Below are 12,057 nucleotides of genomic sequence, written 5' to 3' on the forward strand. Positions count from 1 at the left end.
CATGACAAAATCACCCCCAACCCAATAATAACTAGGCCTATATGGTTAGTCCTCTCACTTTTAATAACAGTTGCAGAAGTCCTACTGCTCTATTGATTTTATCTTTTGAGAAACTACAAACAAAAGCTCATTATATCAGTTATATAGTGTTTTGTACTTACAGTAAGTTATAAGAAACCCTTTAAAGAAGCGTAGGCGCTCCATGCAAAATTTTCTAACACTACAAGACATAGATTGAAATTCCAAATGGATAAATGTACTTTTAAGCATCTCATGTGTGTTTTTTAAATATAAAATTATAAAGCCGTTTCATTGTTAGCTTGACTTAACATACAACACCTATTTTAATATATCTAATATAGCATGTCAGTAACAGAACATTTCTAAGTTATCTTTCCGCCTGTTGAATGTTATTCCTCATTGCTTGTTTTTTGAAATTTTCTTAAATCACATCAACCAAAACCAGCACCAAAGTCTTTTATACAGGACAGAGCCCCGATCCAATATGGCGGCACGACAGCCGCATTTCACAAGCTGCGATGCTGCATCTATGGATTCAGGCTATAGCTATGGATACTCGCTCTGCTCGACCAGGGGGTGGTGGCGAAAACAGGGTTCACATTCAAGGGTGGTTGAGCTAATCGTGGCGTCTGTGCTTCAGGAAGACCATCCGGACTTACGGTGTGTTTTAGGGATTTTGTTTAAGCTGGACTAACAGCATTGTTGGCCAAGGTAAGTCTGGTATTTGTGCCTTTCTCCACGTTGCAGCGGTGAAATTGTACCAGAACATGGTTTTAATTGGGCTCTATAGGAATGATGTTATGGTGGTCGATTTACTTTATTACACAACAAACAGCAGCTGCAGCTCAGAGAAAATGATTTAAACAACTCAAATATAAGTAACCAGTCAGGACCTGATGGATGTATTAACAAGGAGATAGACTGAAAAATGTGTGTCAAAGCAGTTTTTATGCATGGTTTCATGGTACATGGCAGACGTCGATCAAATTTCTTCAGATATTTTGAGAGCTGAGATTTGCAAACATCAAACAACAAGTGAAGAATAAAACAAATCAGTGTGATGAATCGTTTCAGGTTTAAGAAGGGTTGCAGGAGTTAATAACATGTGTTCTTTGACCATGATGATGAATATTGTTGATAAAAAGGATAAAAAGGTGAGAGTGACATATAACAATAGACTCTTCAGCTCCTCTATGAGGTGCTGATCTTAAGGAGTCTTCTTAACAATGGACTTCATGTTATTCCTTAGTTAAGCCCAGCAAATTGGAATTCACACATAATAACTCATTTGAACCTCTATGGCCTAATCATGCTCTATTCTCTCACACAGATGAATAAATATTCAAGTGGATGCAAAACCTATCTTGTCACCTAATGAGAAATGACACTAAAAAGCTGTTTCTCTGCAATAGTAAGACTCCTTAAAACCAGTCAGTTCTGCCTCTAGTGGTCAAAATGTGACAGACTTGATAAGTTTAAGTCCCAGGTAATACAGTCTAACTTTGCTGTTGTTAATTAAAGTGATTTATCAATATTCAAACAGAGAATGGCAGCATTTCATCGTCTGAGGAAGTGCCACTCAGCGGGCGTTACTGTCTCCACACACATCTCACAGCTTCACACAAGCAGCCATGCTTTTGCCAAACAGCATTACAAAATGCTCGTGCTGGGAGGAGGAAGTGGAGGCATTACCATGAGTGCACGAATGAAGAGGCTGATGGGAGCTGAGAATGTGGCTGTAGTGGAGCCCAGTGAGGCAAGCATCCCGTAGATCATGATGATGATTATTATTAGCATAGCTTCTTATTGTGTATTACTACGATACAAAATTATTAGAAATTATGAAAAGTGGTGGTGATATAAAGCAAGTGTTTATCTATTATTTCAGGTGCATTACTATCAGCCAATATGGACCCTGGTTGGTGCTGGTGCAAAAAAAGTGTCATCATCCGGGCGTCCCACTGCAAGTGTTATGCCCTCTGGAGTAAAGTGGGTGAAATCTAAAGTCCAGGAAATAAATCCAGACTCAAATACAGTCAGCACAGAGGATGGGACTGAAGTAAGCTTCACTTAGGAAACTTCTTTTTGAGTTATAAAGTTATGAAATTATTTAATAGTGTGTTATCTACTGGTTTGACATTGTATTTTAAATATGATCATCTATGTGTATCTCACCATAAATGAACTTTCATTTACATACATTTCACAGATCTCTTACGAGTATTTGATTGTGGCCCTTGGTGTAGAGCTCCATTTTGAGAAGGTAAAGTAATGTTGTGTTTATTGAACCCTACCTGTACCTAGTATTCTATTACTGTTGTGTATGAATTAAGTTAGTTTGCAGGATACTCATAGTCTTCCTATATGTAGATCAAAGGGCTGCCAGAGGGGTTTGAACATCCCAAGATTGGGTCAAACTACTCAGTTGAAACTGTGGAGAAAACATGGAAAGCGCTGCAGGACTTCAAGGAGGGCAACGCCGTGTTCACGTTCCCAAATACCCCTGTAAAATGTGCTGGAGCTCCACAAAAGATAATGTACCTATCAGATGCTTATCTCAGAAAGGTACTTAGACTTTTAAATTCAATAACAACATAACACATTTTGAAGTTCGAGTGTATTTTCCCATATTGAATGAAGATATTCCTATATTTCCTTCAAAGACAGGAAAAAGAGGAAAAGCCAATATAATGTACAACACATCGTTGCCTGTACTCTTTGGCATCAAGAAATATGCTGACTCGCTGTGGGACATTGTGAAACGTCGTGACCTACAAGTAAACTTGAGGCAGAACCTGATTGAAGTGCGAGCAGACAAACAAGAAGCAGTGTTTGAAAATCTGGACAAACCAGGAGAAACCAAAGTGGTTGAGGTAACTGTACTGTTTCCTCTCTAAATCCTGAAATAATTATGGATTTGTGTATGCTGTGTCTGTTTGGTTTGAACAATGTGGTATCACAATCTACTGTGTACACGTATGCGTCATTTTATTGACGCAGATTGAGAGTTAAACAGTTTTTTTTTGTCTTGTTTAGTATGAAATGCTTCATGTCACACCACCAATGGGACCCAGTCGGGTGATTAAAGGCAGTCCACTGGCCGATGATCTTGGCTGGTTGGATCTCGACAAAGACACTCTCCAGCACAAGCGGTATCCGAATGTGTTTGGGATTGGAGACTGTACCAATCTGCCCACAGCCAAAACTGGGGCTGCTGTTGGTTAGTAAGACTATAAAAGCAAACACCACACCCAGTAAAGCTGGTAGTGTCTCTGTAGTATCTGATTCTACCATTACTTAAGTTTAACTTAGTCTTTGACTGTATTGTTTGTTTTTCACTTGGTGAACACATGGTGAAAACGTTCAACCCTCTTTGTCAGGGTAATTTAAATTTTCTGTGTTAGTGGTATTTCCTGGCAGCATGACATCATTGTTTACAGCACTGGGTTGTAAAGCAGTATTATCACTTCCTGCTCAACGTCAATCTAACTGCAGTAAAGAAATTAGATTTCACTTATCTTGTTTTTTTTAATGTGGAGAATGTTGGTGTAGGGTCAGTTTCATCCATCTTTTATTGCATCAGAATTGATCCCAATGGAGCTTGGTATCAATAATGAGCTAACAAAGAGAGTTACGTTAATGTTGAACTGATGAACGTTTAACAGTGCATATAATTTCATATACTATGAGCATATGATCGTCCTCCTGCACTCATTTATTGAGCTGACTGTAGAGTTTTCTTATGCTCTGTGTTCTTATCTGCATTCATAGGCTAAAGACATAGTTGTTAGGTGAACTGACAACTTTAAATTACCTGTAGATGTGATTCCCTAATACATACTGGGATGAATAGTCTTCAGTCCATGCAACTTTCAGTATGATAAAAGTTTCAGTATGTTTCTTTTAAGTCTTGTTCATATGGATAGACCTTTCTGACCTCAGATATGACGGGGAATGCGTTTGACAATAATTTAAACTTTAAATGGACTGCACACAAGTGGTATATAGATGGACGTGAGAGATTAAGCAGGATTTGAACTTTCTGTCTGCCTCTCTAAAATTCGTCCAGCATCTGAATTGAAAAACTTCTCCAAATGGGGTAAGTTAGCAAGGAGATGTTTTAAATATAGGCAAGGCAGAGAGAAGCCTAATACCATTCATATACATGTACTCTCTACAGTGGAACCATCGGAAGCAAGTTAAAAATTGGTGAAGTTACCATTCAGGTGGGAACTAAATGAAGTGCTGGATGGTAACAAAACTTCTCTTTTCTGATTTCACCAGACAGTCAAACTTTGCTTTGCTGGCTTCCTTAGTGGTCGTGTTTCTGGTATGTCATTAGCAAGCGAGCTGGTAGTATAGCATGAGAAGAAGTTAACATTTGTTTTATCATTTTTAGCTGCACAATCTGCTGTCTTACAAAGAACCATCAGCAAAATACTTAAAAATGAGAAGCCCGATAAGAAGGTAAGTAGCAATAAAAACTGACTATGATTGAACTTCTGACTTTCATTAAGATTTTAGCTGTTGAACAATGTTCATAAGTGTAATCATGAATGTGTTTACAGTACGATGGCTACACCTCATGCCCATTGGTGACAAGCTACAGCACAGTAATTCTGGCAGAGTTTGACTACAATGGACAACCACTGGAAACCTTCCCCATAAACCAGGCCAAAGAAAGAAGATTAATGTACCACATGAAAGCTGACGTAATGCCTCATCTCTACTGGCATGGGCTTCTCAAGTATGTAAACAGTTAGAAAATTTAATAACATGTTCACACTTAGCAGTAATGAATTGTTCCACTACATTTACTTAATTTCTCTTTTATTTCTCTTACATCAGCGGCCTGTGGGGTGGACCAGGACCTTACAGGAAACTTTTACATCTTGGAATGAAATGAAGCATCACCATCAGTTTGCGCATTAAGAGTTATTTACAGATTGCATTTCCTAGACTTTTATGGGGAATAAGCACATGAAACTCACCATTCACAATGTGTGAAGTGAAAGTTTCTTCTTGTGCAGAAAACATTGAAATTTAACACTCCCCTATGTAGTTCTGCATAACTTTTACCTTTTTATAGGTCAGTCTTTTGGTACTTTTGGCAGCACATTGAGTGTAAAGTTTTGCTGCTTTTATTGACCTCATTAACCAACCAGCAATTAGATTTTTATTGTAGCTGTGAACAAAAGTTTGTAGAACATTGTTTTTTCACAATTAAAACCCATCGATGACTTGAACTCAGGCTCTTGCAAAATCCCGTTGGCCTTAACTAATGAACACCCCCAGTTTTGTTTTTTGTTAAATTCATAACCATTTAGCCTTTTCTGTAGAAATTGCAGTGTAAACGAGCTGTTGTGGTGCAGTAGGAGACAGGGTTGGGCTCTTCATTACCACGCCTTTATCAGTACTATGATTGTGATCCCTCAATAAAACTGATATGAAGAGCAAACAACACTTACATTTAGAATAGGAAATACTTCCCAAGGCTACAAACTGAATTGCTAGGGGAAGCGACTCCTTGGCCTGTATTTATATTTTCATTTTTAAACCGTGCTCAGTCTCCACCAACTTGTCATTCAGGCATTATAAGAGATTCATATTACCAAACGTGTTTGCATTCTGGCTTTAATGACGGTACATGCAGTTCTTTTGCATGTTCTCCTTACAATTGCATTCACATGATTATAATGGCTATGACTTTTTATGGACTCAGCTGCTTTTCTCCCGGAGTTTACTGTAACATAGACATAATTTGAATCTTTTTCACCCATCCCGCTACCCTCTATAACCTACAGCGACAAAGTGAAACTATGTTTTATCAATAAGACAATGACATTTCTAACATAGATTAAAATAGAATTAGAGTTTTTAATAAATTTTTAATGAAACATGCTTTCACTTTGTCTTTATGGGATACTTAGTCTAGTTCAATGGACAAAACTGTCTGTCCATTTAAAGTAATATTTAAAAGATAACATGCACAAAGTCTAATAGGTGTAAACATTTTTACTGCATTTGAATATGTCTGGGCAAGCACAGGAACTCAAGCATGTATATATATCTTCTGTATATACATAGGCTACTGCTGCAGCTGCTGTCTTCTTTCTGGTTTACAGGGGGAGAACAGTCACTATGACTTGCAGTTTTGTGCTCTTGCTGGAGTCACAATGGCCCCTATGCGAATCCCAGAATACAGTACATTGTTTTGGACAAGCTGCATTCACGTGTCATCTGAAAATCGGAAGATTCTCAACTACAGCCTATGCTCTTTTAGCAGCAAAAAATACTTTTGAGGACTTATGCAGTCTTGCAGATTAAAAAAACATTCAGACAGTTTTCATACGTGTTAGCTAGTTAACCATGTTATCGTCTGTTCCTGCTTTAGGTGTTGCTAAATCAAGTTTGACACACAGTATGTCATAATCCTGCACCTCCCAGGTTTCCGTAGGAAGTTACCACAAGTTCAAGGTTAGTTTTATGCTATTCCAACAAATTCACTCTAAAGTTTCACATCTTAACTTCCTAAAAAATTTAATTGCTGTGTTTTCGACAATCCGGGTTAATTCCGAGACCACTATTCTCTACATTTCCCTTGACTTTGATTAAGTTAAAAGTCCTTATTAAACGGTTTAGCCCCGTTTCGGCTTAGGTTTGTTAAACGGGCTTGTTACTGATGTTTGCGTTTGATTGGTCGAACGATTTAGGTGGGCGGGGCGAACGGGTCAGACAGCCAATCGTATTCGAAACCCTCTGCGCTCTTCCTGACGGTGCTGGAGACACCGCGGTCTGTGAAGTGACGGTGCTGGATCAGGTCCTGGTCCTGGTCCTGGTCTCTGTGCAAGGAGAAGACACCTCGGACCGACTGTTCTTTAGGGGTTTTATTACTTTGTCTGCACTGTCAGTAAAGCGGACGGCTAGCTGCAGTGTTGGCTAAGGTGAGTGTGCCGTGTGCGTGTCTTCTCCCATGTCTCAGTGGAGAAACGATACCTGAATATCGTGTTATCAGGTCGACGCTTGTGAAGGAATGTTTGTTATGGAGGACGAGTTAACGAGTTAGTTTGCTACGCAACAAACAGCAGCTGCTGATTAACGCACAGAAAATGGTTTAAACCCCAAATATAATTAATGGATGCGTTAACAAGGACATAGATTTAAAAGTATATGTCAAAGTCAGGATCTCTCACTGAAGTCGAAGCTGTTTTCATGCAAAATATTACTGAGCAACTTGTTTTTCAAAAGTCATCTACTGAAAATATTAGGTTTTGTGTATGTTATTTTAAATTATCTGAGATGCCTCCTTGTTTAAAAAAAATAAAATAAAAAATCTGTACTGTGCAAGGCCACAATCAAATTTATGATGTCATTGTTCTCATGCATTATAGCACATCACTAAATAGTCAAGTGGATGTAAAACTTATCGTGTCACCTAATGAGAAAATAGAAAATAATCTGACACTAAAAAGCTGTTTTTTTGGGGTTTTTTTTTTTTGCAATAGTAAGACTCGTTAAAACCGGCCAGTTTAGCCTCTAGTGGTCAAAATGTGAAGAGTTTGTTGACATATTTGGTATGTTTTAGTACCAGGTGATACAGTCTAACTTAGCTATAGTTAATTAAAGTGATTTATCAATGTTCAAACACAGAATGGCAGCATTTCATCATCTGAGGAAGTGCCACTCAGCGGGCGTTACTGTCTCCACACACATCTCACAGCTTCACACAAGCAGCCATGCTTTGGCCAAACAGCATTACAAAATGCTCGTGCTGGGAGGAGGAAGTGGAGGCATTACCATGAGTGCACGAATGAAGAGGCTGATGGGAGCTGAGAATGTGGCTGTAGTGGAGCCCAGTGAGGCAAGCATCCCGTAGATCGTGATGATGATTATTATTATTATTAGCATAGCTTCTTATTGTGTATTACTACGATGCAAAATTACTAGAAATGATGAGAAGTGGTGGTGAGCTAAAACAATTGCTTATCTGTTCTTTCAGGTGCATTACTATCAGCCAATATGGACCTTAGTTGGTGCAGGTGCAAAAAAAGTGTCATCATCCGGGCGTCCCACTGCAAGTGTTATGCCCTCTGGAGTAAAGTGGGTGAAATCTAAAGTCCAGGAAATAAATCCAGACTCAAATACAGTCAGCACAGAGGATGGGACTGAAGTAAGCTTCACTTAGGAAACTTCTTTTTGAGTTATAAAGTTATGAAATTAGTTGATGGTGTGTCATCTACTGGTTTGACATTGTATTTTAAATATGATCATCTGTGTGTATCTAACCGTACATTAACTTTCATTCACATTACAGATCTCCTACGAGTATTTGATTGTGGCCCTTGGTGTAGAGCTCCATTTTGAGAAGGTGAAGTAATATTGTGTTCATTGAACCCTACCTGTACCTAGTATTCTATTACTGTTGTGTATGAATTAAGTTAGTTTGCAGGATACTCATAGTCTTCCTAAATGTAGATCAAAGGGCTGCCAGAGGGGTTTGAACATCCCAAGATTGGGTCAAACTACTCAGTTCAAACTGTGGAGAAAACATGGAAAGCGCTGCAGGACTTCAAGGAGGGCAACGCCGTGTTCACGTTCCCAAATACCCCTGTAAAATGTGCTGGAGCTCCACAAAAGATAATGTACCTATCAGATGCTTTTCTCAGAAAGGTACTTAGACTTTTAAATTCAGTAATAACATAACACATTTTGAAGTTCGAGTGTATTTTTCCATATTGAATGAAGATTTTTCTATGTTTCCTTCAAAGACAGGAAAAAGAGGAAAAGCCAATATAATGTACAACACATCATTACCTGTACTCTTTGGCATCAAGAAATATGCTGACTCGCTGTGGGACATTGTGAAACGTCGTGACCTACAAGTAAACTTGAGGCAGAACCTGATTGAAGTGCGAGCAGACAAGCAAGAAGCAGTGTTTGAAAATCTGGACAAACCAGGAGAAACCAAAGTGATTGAGGTAACTGTACTGTTTCCTCTTTAAATCCTGAAATAATTATGGATTTGTGTATGCTGCGCCTGTTTGATATGACCAATGTGGTGTCACAATCTACTGTGTACACGTATGCATCATTTTAAACCTGAATATATGCCAGATTGAGAGTTAAACAGTTTTTTTTGTCTTGTTTAGTATGAAATGCTTCATGTCACACCACCAATGGGACCCAGTCGGGTGATTAAAGACAGTCCACTGGCCGATGGTCTTGGCTGGTTGGATCTTGACAAAGACACTCTCCAGCACAAGCGGTATCCAAACGTGTTTGGGATTGGAGACTGTACCAATCTGCCCACAGCCAAAACCTGTGCCGCTGTTGGTAAGTAGACACTCTGTTGCTAAATACAGTTCATACAGTTTTTTTCTCATGTTAACATCACATCTAATTTTTGTTTCTCATTTTAGAGGCGCTGCCCTTATTAAGTGTATTGCACAATTTTAAAAAAAGAAGAAAAAAAAAAAAGAATTACACAAGACTATAGACGTGAACACCACACCCTGTAAGGCTTGTAGTTTAGAGGCTCTTCTCAGTAGTATCTGATCATATCATTACTCAGTTTTATTACCTGATGCACACCTGCAATCTGAGTACTGTAAAGACTTTGGATTTGTCCTACTCATCAATTTTCTTTTTTTAATGTGGAGGACTTTGGCGTATTGTCAGTAGGACTGAAGCTGTATGTCAGGTTATTCTTCATCTATTCTTGTATCAAACAGATGCATCCACAAATGAGTACAAGTGCAAACCAACTATTTGAATAATTCTAATGTGGGGAGTACACATGCAATATGGCGATGGTAATAAAAATCTGTTTTTCCAAGTGATGCAATCTGGGGAATTTGTATGACTTCTGATGACGCCATCGCTTTGCGTAGCCTTGTAATCTTGGCTGGCATGCACCTCCAAAACCTCTCCCCACAGCAGCATCTGATTTTAAAAACTCTAAGGGAGTTTTTCAGGTTGAATCATAGACATATTTAATCACAACGAAGCTAGAGGGAGGCCTATACCTATTCATATACATATACTCTCCAGACTAGAACCATAGGAAGCAAGTTGAAAATTGGTAAAGTTACCTTTTAGGTGGGGAAACTAAACATGAACATAAGCAACACTTCTCTCTTCTGATTTCACAGATCAAACAAACTTTTAGATTAGAGAATTAGATTGTAATTCATCCAGCACATTTTCTTTCTGGTATGTCAGAAAGAAAATCAACAATTAACATTTTATTTTATTTCTTATTTTTAGCTGCACAGTCTGCTGTCTTGCAAAGGACAATCTGCAAAATACTTAAAAATGAGAAGCCAGATAAGAAGGTAAGTAGCAACAAAAATTGACTATGATTGAACGTCTGACTTTCAATAAGATTTTAGCTGTTGAACAATGTTCATAAGTGTAATCATGAATGTGTTTACAGTACGATGGCTACACCTCATGTCCATTGGTGACAAGCTACAGCACAGTAATTCTGGCAGAGTTTGACTACAATGGACAACCACTGGAAACCTTCCCCATAAACCAGGCCAAAGAAAGAAGATTAATGTACTATATGAAAGCTGACGTAATGCCTCCTCTCTACTGGCATGGGCTTCTCAAGTATGTAAACAGTTAAAAAATATAATAACATGTTCACACTTGGCAGTAATTAATTGTTCCACTACATTTACTTAATTTCTCTTTTATTTCTCTTACATCAGGGGCCTGTGGGGTGGACCAGGACCTTACAGGAAACTTTTTCATCTTGGAATGAAATGAAACATCACCATCAGTTTGCGTATTAAGAGTTATTTACAGATTGCATTTCCTAGACTTTTATGGGAAATAAGCACATGAAATTTATCATTCATTATCTGTAATGCGGAAGAGTTTCTTCTTGTGCAGAAACTATTATATAATATATTGATATATTGACACTCCCCTATGTGGTTCTGCATAACCATTAGCTTTGTATTGGTCAGTCTTTTGGTACTTTTGGTAGCACATTGGTTGTAAAGTCTGTTTTCATCTACCCCGTTAACCAGCCAGCAATGATATTTTTAGTGTAACCATGAGTAAAAGGTTATTTCACAATCATTTCAATTCTAGGTTTACCTAGAGACTTAACCAAAGAGAAACCAGTAGGTGCCACTAAAACCCATGGAAAGTTTGAACTTGGGCTCAGGCACTTGCACTTGTCCCTGTGGTCTGGATTTAACCAATGAACTGTGCTAAAATTCCCTTTTTTTTTTTTTTATTAATTTTGCATTTTAAGGACAAATTGCTGTGTAAACTTGTTGCGTTTACACAATCAGTCATTTTAACAGCATATAGGAGGGATATAGGGCATGTGTGTGTACATATATTGTTTTTAAAATGTAAATACTGGTGATAGTCTGTTATGTGTATTTTCATAATTTCTCCAAGTCTGTTGGCATTTTAAAAATTGGATCTTCAATCTGTGAAAACATTTTCTCCAGAGCCAAGTTGACAATCACGTGCGCCACCAAACATGTCTTTATGAAAGCTTCACAATTAACATGCAAACTCCCACATGTGCATTATCTTACATTGAAAATCAATATCACAAAGAGTTTTGTACATGATTATTTTTCTATCAGCGATGAAGAAACGTTTTTATGATTATAGTCGTCGGTGCAGGCTTCACTATTTTATATATAAAAATATGTCATTAGTGTACTTAAATCATAAATGTGCATGCTTTAGAATTATCATAGAATGTTAAAAAAAGTTTATATTGTTTAGAAGAGCTGTAAATATATATATTTTGTTGAACTGTATTCGAATGATGTTATTTAGTTAATGGGGTTGTCCCCTGATAGCCCTGTGCATGGTGTTATGTACATTTGTGAGATCCTACTGCTTGAGGCTCAAGGTGCAGCTTGTGCATAGATCCTTTCCCCCCCAAAAAAACTAAAGTAGAAAGTGTAAAAAATATTATTATAAATGCAAATATATTTGCATGTCCTATTCCACTAACTGTTCACTTCTTTCAGGTGACCACTTACTTATGCTATAGCA

The 12,057-nt window shown here is 38.0% G+C and overlaps 2 protein-coding genes across 3 annotated transcripts; both read left to right on the plus strand.

The window, feature by feature from the left end:
• Positions 1-585: 585 nt before the first annotated feature.
• On the plus strand, positions 586-5,267 carry sqor (sulfide quinone oxidoreductase). The gene is made up of 10 exons (XM_026364620.1): positions 586-732; positions 1,565-1,777; positions 1,910-2,080; positions 2,231-2,284; positions 2,392-2,586; positions 2,685-2,894; positions 3,058-3,241; positions 4,421-4,488; positions 4,590-4,768; positions 4,870-5,267. Exons 2-10 carry the CDS (start codon positions 1,568-1,570, stop codon positions 4,925-4,927), a joined length of 1,329 nt encoding a protein of 442 aa, XP_026220405.1. The 5' UTR covers positions 586-732; positions 1,565-1,567; the 3' UTR covers positions 4,928-5,267.
• Positions 5,268-5,404: 137 nt separating this feature from the next.
• LOC113165236 (sulfide:quinone oxidoreductase, mitochondrial-like) lies at positions 5,405-11,938 on the plus strand. 2 transcript variants are annotated; one of them, XM_026364619.1, is made up of 11 exons: positions 5,405-6,498; positions 6,735-6,965; positions 7,659-7,882; positions 8,021-8,191; positions 8,336-8,389; positions 8,497-8,691; positions 8,790-8,999; positions 9,171-9,354; positions 10,288-10,355; positions 10,457-10,635; positions 10,737-11,938. In XM_026364619.1, the coding sequence occupies exons 3-11, from the start codon at positions 7,673-7,675 to the stop codon at positions 10,792-10,794; spliced, it is 1,329 nt and encodes a 442-aa protein (XP_026220404.1). In that variant the 5' UTR covers positions 5,405-6,498; positions 6,735-6,965; positions 7,659-7,672; the 3' UTR covers positions 10,795-11,938. The 2 variants fall into 2 exon arrangements, with proteins under 2 accessions (XP_026220404.1, XP_026220403.1); XM_026364618.1 differs by having other exon boundaries at positions 7,672-7,882.
• Positions 11,939-12,057: the final 119 nt, after the last annotated feature.

This window comes from Anabas testudineus, chromosome 6 (genome assembly GCF_900324465.2).
Source record: "Anabas testudineus chromosome 6, fAnaTes1.2, whole genome shotgun sequence".
NCBI lineage: Eukaryota > Metazoa > Chordata > Actinopteri > Anabantiformes > Anabantidae > Anabas > Anabas testudineus.

Excerpts from the sequence above, each read along its gene's own strand:
- sqor (XM_026364620.1), top strand. The coding sequence starts at position 1,568 with ATGGCAGCATTTCATCGTCTGAGGAAGTGCCACTCAGCGGGCGTTACT. Across the intron at positions 2,285-2,391 it reads TAGAGCTCCATTTTGAGAAG|ATCAAAGGGCTGCCAGAGGG; the intron begins GTAAAGTAATGT and ends TCCTATATGTAG. Across the intron at positions 4,769-4,869 it reads TACTGGCATGGGCTTCTCAA|CGGCCTGTGGGGTGGACCAG; the intron begins GTATGTAAACAG and ends CTCTTACATCAG.
- LOC113165236 (XM_026364619.1), top strand. The coding sequence starts at position 7,673 with ATGGCAGCATTTCATCATCTGAGGAAGTGCCACTCAGCGGGCGTTACT. Across the intron at positions 9,000-9,170 it reads GAGAAACCAAAGTGATTGAG|TATGAAATGCTTCATGTCAC; the intron begins GTAACTGTACTG and ends TGTCTTGTTTAG. Across the intron at positions 9,355-10,287 it reads CAAAACCTGTGCCGCTGTTG|CTGCACAGTCTGCTGTCTTG; the intron begins GTAAGTAGACAC and ends TCTTATTTTTAG.